We start from the raw sequence: 9,211 nt of genomic DNA on the forward strand, positions 1-9,211 counted from the left end.
TTTCGGTAAATGTAAGCTTGTCCGTGATGCGCAACGTTATCTATGCAGTGTTAGGTACAACTGTCAGGGCTGAAGCACTGACATGAGGTCACGGCAGGAATGTTTCTATCAGTAACGTTAGTTGAAGGACACCTAATACTTTTTTGTAATGTATGTTTATGTGCAGTGCAGTACAGTACGAAAATGTTTTTCAAGTACATCTATAGTATTGTAACTACATTGATATTCCTGTTCCAGGTGTCTTTGTGGAAATTGTGGGCAAATGCCAACAGAGGCTGAGAATATATGCTGCAGGGAGATACCACAGGTACAGTACTTTTCCTAAATTGTATTGCTATTATGCATTCATCTTGTAAAAATATCATATTTATAATTTGTAGGTTTTAAGAAGATTACAGCAGCTGGAAAATCCACCTCAATGTATGGTTGATCATCCAGGCCTGGAACCTGTTTGTTTAAATCTGTTCTCGCTTCAGAATGCATTAAACATCTACTGAGCAGACTATGGGCCTTTAGGTTTAAGGGGAATGGAAAGGTAAGTTGTGTTTTTTTATTAATTTCAGTCATCATTTTTCTCAGCCGTTACAGGTTTTTGGCATACAGAAGTTTCGTCAGCTGGTGTTGGGGCATTCTGGGCTGGAGAATCAGGGTTGTGTTGCCTTCCTGTGTGGTGCGACGAATACGGGCAGAGTTCCCTAATGCACATGGACAATATGTAGGGTTCAGACCTGCCCTTGATTAAACCTAGACACGTAGCTGTTTATCACTTCCTGTTTGTCCGGTTTGTCAAACTGGGACGTGAGATCCTCAGGTATGGAGATCTTCAGGATATCGTCCATATAAGGGGTTGGGTCCACAACAACGTTCTCAAAGATAAGTTCCAACAGGTTGTCCACGTACTCTGTACAAAAAAAAAAAAAAAAATGTTTTGTTATTTTCAGTGTACTCTGAAGTTGTGTTGCTCACTTAGTGATGTTGCTTCACGGTTCTGTACATACAATTGTCTATATGGTGTCTTGTTTAAAAAAATAAAAAAATATACCAAATTTATGTTGAGCTTCTGATATTATGTCTGTACATAGAATGACTATTTTGCATTTCAATAAAAGTTTTTACACTCACGGAAGGTTGGTTCTACTTTCACTGGTTTTGCAGAGCATTGTCCTCTCTTGTATTTTGGGAAAACCACCTTAAATAGTGGCTCTCCAGCTGCTGTCGTGGCTTGGGGACGCCCAGCATTCTCATTAAAATGTAGGGCTGCCAGGTAGAGTCTATAGAGAAGAAATAATGGTTAAACATTACTTAGGTCACACTTGCGTGTTTCAAATTGTGTATGCACTCCTTTCCCAATTATATTGGGTTACCTGCATAACATTCCCAGGAAAGAAAAGACAACATTCTTTGGCGCAAAGCGCAGAATTACGCTGTGGAATGCCTCCAGTGATGAGGTCTGATGGTGAGGGCTCAATTTTTCAACATCCTTTAGAATCCTCTTGTTTCCGAGGATCTTCTCTAATCGAGAGAAGGCAGTTGTTCCTGGTGGGAAAGTGAAACTTTCTCAAAAAAATAGTGCACATAGACACATGAGTTATATTGACACTGCTAATAGGGTAAACATACCTGCTCTCAACCACTTGCTCTTGTCCGTTGTATTGCGCTGCGGATGCAAACACTGTGGGAAAATGGGATCATCATGTGTGTGCATGTCTTGGATATGATTAAGAATTGATGTCCACTTTGCCACTCGCTCTGGCCCTGAAGAAGAAGAAGCCGCTGTCCAATATATGTGGTTTTTTATACTGCGATACCACTTCTGCAGTTTTTCACTGTCTTTGTTCTGAGCAATCTTCAGCAGTCTCTTAGATACTCCTAATAATATAAACAAACAAACAAACTGCAATTCAGCCGTGCAGAAAGATACAGTGTTTATTGAACACAATATAATAAAAAGGAAGTTGTGTTCAATGGTATGGTTTTGTATCATAATTTTTTACTGATAACATAAACAACACATACTCAGACAGGAGCTAATACCTTTTTCAATGTGCCATACATCGTAATACTGTGTGATGTTGGCCTCCCGGAGGTATGTCTGTATTTGAGGGTGCCGGTCTGTAACAATGCTGTCAAAAGTCACACCGTGTGCCCTCAAGAGATCAAGGCTCCTCCTCAGGCCCTCTTTCTCCATGTTGTTGCTCCCGCCAACTTCATTACTCTGATTACAAAATAAAGGGCATACATGACAATTGTTGTCAATCCCTGGTATGTTAGCGAATAGCTAAAGAGTAAAAAATCACTTTGCCTTTTTTTTTTGTACATTTACTTTGTTACATTGCATATGCATTACATCTTGCATAAGTCTGTAATGTTAGACTCACCTGAACTAGTTGCAGATCAATAATAGTGTTGTTCCTTAGGTCCATCACTGAGTAACTTCCAAACTTGGCTGAATGACCTGTACGTAGAAAAGTCATGTTGACTTTGTATTACATTCTGTATTTATTAATTATTATTATTACATATTACAAAGTAATATGTAAACTGAGACAGTTGTTCAGCATTTAGTACCTGGTGAATCTGCCCTCATGTCTCCACCCAGGACAATGTTCTGCTGCTGTCTGAGCTGCTGCATCATGCCATCCTGTGCTGTCCTCCAGCTATGTACAATTGCAGGCTGTATGTACCTCCGGGCATGAACTCGAAAGGTGGTGTAGTGGATCATTTTCAGTTTCATTGCCTGGAATATCTAAGGTCAGAAAAGAGAATACCTTCATTTAGCATGACTTCAGGGACCGTATGTTCATTTATTTTTGTTCAGGGTTGATCTTTTTGATATTACTTGCAATATTAAATTATAGGCAAGACAGTAAAATCCTCATCCAACCTACCCGTTTAACTTTGAAGAAAGAGGCACCATTGGCATACAGTGCAACAGAAAGCTGTAGGTTCCCTGCAGGAGTACTTTGTATAATTGGCTGACTATTCCATTTTCTGAAGAAGTCACAGTGTGGGCACCGTTGTTCAACAGAGAGGAATGTGCCAAAGACTTTTTTCTGTACATTGGTAACACGTTGACACACAGGGCACTGGTCAAAGAGCTGCAGCAGGCAGTTTTCATAAACAATGTAAGTCGCTGTCTTGTGAACCGGCTTTGGAGACTCAAATCTATTAGAATAATAAAGAGTTACTTAAATAATTTCCAAATTCCACATAACATAAAAAGAAAAATGTATACTATCGAACTGATTGTAACGTTTAACAAAAAAAATTGTCTTGTCACTTACTTCACATCTGTTGGCTCAGTCAAGGTTGTGACGGAGTCAGCTGGATCATATGTGGAATCCATAGGCTCTTCCACGTTCATACTTGAGCTGGCTCCAGAAGGGTCCTCCTCTTCCTCCTCTAGCTCCAAGCGAGATCTCTTATTTGGCCTCTTTATTGGTGTTGATGATAGCAGTGGTATTGACTGGCCAACACCAATATCTGGGTATAACATAGTTGTCTGTGTGCCTGTTACATAATAGTTCACATTTTAATACCGTGGAATAATATAAAAAAATATATATATATATTATTACTGACAATACCACAAAAAATTTATATATGACTTCACACTATATAAGATCTGGATCAGCAAACCTGTGCTTTTGTAGTACGGACATAACGTTTTCATTGAGAGCTGATGGGTGCCAACTGTACGCAGTTTCTTTTGGCTGGCCACATGTTGCACCATGTCCAATTCTTCAGATGTGCTTGCCTATACAAAAGCAAATAATTGATCAGATTACATAACTTATTCCGGCGTAATATTGAAAAACATCAATTAGAGTATTTATAGTCTTGAATCATATGCATTTGCAGGATGTAAAAAAATTTTTTTTAGGTATTGTGTTACCATTCATCTTCATGCAGTTATAACTGTTTATTTTTTTACATTAACATTACTTCTTAATCAGTAACAAACACCATTATAAACCATATACAAAAGTAAGCTTAGTGTAGTATTACCACGTTAACTTTAACACCTGTGTACACATTTTTTAATAACACCATAACGCGTTGTTCATTATAAACGTGGGATTATGAATTATATTGAGAACGTCATATATAGAAAACATGCCGTAATGTACCCTGAGTGTAACCATCGTGAAGCGTGCTAGCGATTTGCAAAAATTAATATAAAGGTTAATAAAACGTTAGACTCACTTCTTCTTCTGGAGGTGCAGCAGGAACACGAAGAGTTGGTACCGATCCTTTTTTGAGGAGCAGCTTCTTAGCAAAACCAGCTTTATACTGACCCTCGTTTATAAAGCAGTCTGGTGAAAAATGATTAGCGCAAACAAACAAACGTTCGTGTTGATCGTGGGGAATATTCCCTTCAAAAGCAAAACTCAGCCACTGCGTCTTCAGCGGTTTTGATTTAGGAATATTAAAATGACTGCTGTGTTCATCAATACACCCAAGAACAGAACACCACAATCGCTTAGACGCCATTCTACTCATAGACAGTGCTCCAGGGTATCAACAATGACGCGCGGACTATGATTGACAGAGCGAGGGCGGGACTGTGTTGAAACGCTGGTGTCAATCAAAGATCGTGGGAGGGGCGTCGATATTGTGACGTCACAAAATCGAACAGTTCAATTTGAGAGAGGGGAAAACATATAATAAGATTTTTAAAAAACCACTGGATGGATTTTTATCATTTTATGATGGTTGTGTACAGGCACTGCCAACACACATTTCAGTACAATCAACTTGGAAAAGTGCATGTACCATTATATGACCCCTTTAAGAAAGCATTTTATTTATTCTTTTTGCGGCGTAGTTTTTCACCTATAGGCTATTTAAACAGCGCATCGTCAGAAGTACAAATACAACAGACGTTTTTTAAAATCTTATCCAAAGGTTGAAAAGAAAGGGGTAAACGGTCAGTAGGTTGTGATACGGTTGTAGATCAAAATGTGGACCGGTGATTCGTTCCATGTGTTCCCTGTCAGAAAACAAATGGATAATTCGGTCAATTAAAATTTTTATTGAACAGAATTGATCAACTTGTTGCCTTCTCAATGATCTAATTTCATGTTGTTTTATATTTTATTCGTTCATTGTTTATTTTGTTGGATTTTAGTTGGACTTGGTCACAACTGTTTAAAAAATAGTTAGGCCTATCTGCCTGATGCCTTTGGGCTCAGTGATGTTGAATTTAAATGACATGTACAATAAAGAAATGTTATGTTACATTGTGATGTAATTGTGTTTTCTGGAAGGGACTAAAGATCAAATAACTTTTATGAGCTGAAAGGCAGAATACAAATGTTTTTATTAAGTTAGATAGACATAACAGTTTCAGGTTATGTTTTAGTGTTGGTAACATGTCCCACATTGTCCCACACACACTTATAATCGTCCCAAATTTGGTTGATGGTGGTCACCCAAGCGCGTTACTCTTGAACTCCAATTTTTATCCTTAATTAAATAAACATTATATTGCAGGAATTCTAAGTCATCTATATTATCTTACAAAAACAGGAGGTTATAGGAAATTAGGAAATTAGTCTTAAATATGTGCTGGTATCTGATACATATTTATCATTACAATTATGATTTGAATAAAAAAACTTAAAAAAAACTACAACCAACAGTTTAAGCACACCCATACAACACTGTAGAAATGTCTCCAGTGATTCATTACAATATATCATACATAAAACAGTGATTAACTTACCTCAGAAATGGTAACCTTAGAAAGTATTTAACTGGCTGCTACATGTGCAATAAAGGGATGACAGATGAATCTTTGATTTATTCCTAAATATAACTTGGTTGAACAAATCGGTTTGTCTTGAGAATCCAACACCACATCAGTTGCTGTTATGGTGCATCATCAATAGATGGCACTATTGCAACTCAATAGTCTGTCTAAAACAGGTCTATCCCCAAATGATTCAGCTGCTTCTAAAAGGTAAAGAGTCTTCAGACAATGAACACAATGAACACAATGAACAAAGACAGAGAAATGAAAGAACTGTACAAAGTATGACAGATAAATACTAACTCACAACTCTTGCCAACACAAACCCTTCATACACTGTACATATAACTCTATGTAAAAATACATCATCCACAGCTTCCCAAGTAAATCAGATCGTCAGCACGTAATTTACTAAACCTTTGTGTCTGGAGAGTCCCACACACACACACACACACACACACACACACACACACACACACACACACACACACACACACACACACACACACACACACACACACACACACACACACACACACACACACACACACACACACACACACACACACACACACACACACACACACACACACCCTACCCTCCATTTCTCCCTCATGTGTCTTTTAGACACCTCCTTTTTTCTAGTTGCCATGACATCATCAGTAACCCAGGAAACCCATTGAAAGAGAGGGACCCAGGAAATGAGGTAATGGTTCAGGAATGTTGGGAGAAAAGAGTTTCCCCACAACTGAAATCTCCCTGTCCAGAGGAGAAGAGCAAACAAAGCAGCTCTGTTCACTGCAACATGAGGTCAACAGTCCTTAGACAACAACAACACATTACCCATAATCTAATTACAACCAATGTCAATGTGGAAATCAAACAGTTACAAAGTTAAGTCTAAATATGCCATAAATTACATAAATAAATAATCCAGGACTACAAAAGCTGTTGAATGCGAATTTGCAGTTCATTCCCCATAGGAACCTGATGAACCATCATGAGGTTTAAAACCCTTGGCTCTACTTTTCTTTTGACCTCCTATTTCTATCTAATTGATTCCAATTATAAAGTTAAAATTGTTTACTTTTGTTTTAATTCCTGCATTATTATACATATTCAATTACATACTGCCATTCTAAATAGCATCTTGCAAAAACAGGAGATTAGAGCCCGACCGATATGGATTTTTGGGGCCGATGCCGATACCGATATTAGGGAGTAAAAAAAGCCAGATATCGATATATCGGCCGATATTATTTATCATTCGTGTGTACAAACTTTTGATTGGTATTGTATATAGAATACACAGTATACATAAACAGAATATATATATATATATATATATATATATATATATATATATATACATGCGTTTTGCAATGATCACTCAAATGTGGTGATCAAACACTTGTGTGACAAAGATATGTAATGGAGGCAGGGTGAATGATAGAATGAGAATGATACATTTGAGCTGTAACCAAACTAGTTTGCATTGCATGTTCTATTCTATATCATTTTATAAATACTGTTGCATAATCTTCACTAATGACTTCGTCTTTTAATTTAGTCACGTTATATAAAAAATAACTTGTATCAAAAGTGTCACTGGCAAAACCTTATTATCTTCTATTATTAGTCTTAATTCCTCTAGTCCAGTGGAGGAAGAACTCAGATCTTTTTACTAAAGTAAAAGTAATAATACCATAATGAAAACGTGTTTAATTACATATGCACAGTACTTTTATACTATTTTAAATAAGTAGTCAGCAAAATGTACTAAACGTGAAACTAGGCTACTCTTTATGCAAAATGGCCCTATATAAAGTGTTATAATTATATCAATTATTAGAATATTGCTTGATGTTGAAACGTAGCGTTAGGCAGAATGGGCTTTAACACTGTGTCTAACTCCGGACGCGGCCGTTGTTGCTCGCGTCGCAACAGCTGTTTACTATGGCAAGCCATTTTAATTTTTATTCATTTCCAGGATATGAATTGTTGATATCAAGAATTACATTTTTGATATCAACAATTTACTTGTTGATATCTGTAATTATATTTTCACTAGTGAAATGTCACCATAGGCTGCCATTCAAAATCAATTGTTGATATCAAGAATTGATTTCTTACTAGTAGAAATATAATTTTTTATATCAATAATTGCATTGTTACTAGTAAAAATGCGAATTACTGATATCAATAATGCAATTGTCACTAGTTGAAATGTCTATTCTTGATATCAATAATTGAATTGCTACTAGTTACATTTTTTATTTTTGATATCTGAAAATGTATTTCTGATATCAATATTATTTCAGATATCTAAAACGGCTTGCCATAATCAATCACATTCATGATATCAGAAATTAACATTGTCACTAGTGAAAATTGAATTATTGATATAAAAAATGAACATTGTTACTAGTAGCAATTCAATTGTTGATATCAAGAATAGACATTTCAACTAGTGACAGTTTAACTCTTTATATTAAAAATAAAGGTTTTTACTAGTAAGAATTGTATTTCTGATATGTGAAATTGGAATTTCAACAAGAAATCAATTCTTGATATCAACAATGGATTTTGAATGGCAGCCTATGGTGACATTTCACTAGTGAAAATACAATTACAGATATCAAGAATTATAGTTTTTACTAGTTAAAATTAAATTGTTGATATCAAGAATTAGCATTGTTACTAGTGGAAATGTAATTTCTGATATCAAAAATTGCCATTGTTATAGTAGAAATCTAATTCCTGATATCAATAACTATCATTTTAACTAGTAAACATGTAATTGTTGATATGAATAAAAGTTCAAACGGCTTGCCATAATGCATTGTTATACAGTAAATAAACAATACCCCCGTCTTTTACTCTCACAACGAGCTTATCATACTCGTTTGCTACATTAGCTAGCTAGCCATGTTTTATACCTTGTCAGTGGAGTTGAAGCTAATGTTTGCGCATCTTACACCGTGTCTGAAGTAGAGACCTCCTTTTACTGAAGTGAAAGGGTTGACTGGTGTCACTTCAGCGACATGGGTCGCCATTAGCAAACAATGGAGCACGCTCTGCTGGACAAACTACGTAGTTACACAATTTACAAGCATTTTATCCGCGTTATATGTTCTGTAAAAAAAATAATAAAATCATATTGGCGGCATATCTGTGTCAAATACGCCGATACCGATATATCTGCGACAGGCTCATATTGTCCGATAAAATCGGCAGACTGATAAATCGGTCGGGCTCTACAGGAGATACAGTTTGCAGTCAATTACCCGTTCTTGAAACAACAGGAGCTTTTAAAGTCCATTTTCAAATGATTATTAGCCATTGATAAATTACTGCATTAACTATTGGCAATATCTAAGAAAGCCTGGATTACCTGCAACAGTGTTTCCCAACCCTGTTCTTGGAGGCACACCAACACAACACATTTTCGAACTC

The 9,211-nt window shown here is 36.4% G+C and overlaps 1 protein-coding gene across 1 annotated transcript; it reads right to left on the reverse strand.

Annotated features, from left to right (window-relative positions):
• Positions 1–323: 323 nt before the first annotated feature.
• On the reverse strand, positions 324–4,789 carry LOC309477584 (uncharacterized protein). The gene is made up of 11 exons (XM_082140859.1): positions 4,207–4,789; positions 3,640–3,757; positions 3,285–3,510; positions 2,889–3,165; positions 2,569–2,746; positions 2,379–2,455; positions 2,035–2,215; positions 1,621–1,869; positions 1,365–1,536; positions 1,123–1,271; positions 324–901 (listed from the first exon to the last, which is right to left on the reverse strand). Exons 1-11 carry the CDS (start codon positions 4,501–4,503, stop codon positions 723–725), a joined length of 2,103 nt encoding a protein of 700 aa, XP_081996985.1. The 5' UTR covers positions 4,504–4,789; the 3' UTR covers positions 324–722.
• Positions 4,790–9,211: the final 4,422 nt, after the last annotated feature.

Source organism: Leuciscus leuciscus, assembly GCF_965113295.1.
Source record: "Leuciscus leuciscus genome assembly, chromosome: 1".
Classification (NCBI taxonomy): domain Eukaryota; kingdom Metazoa; phylum Chordata; class Actinopteri; order Cypriniformes; family Leuciscidae; genus Leuciscus; species Leuciscus leuciscus.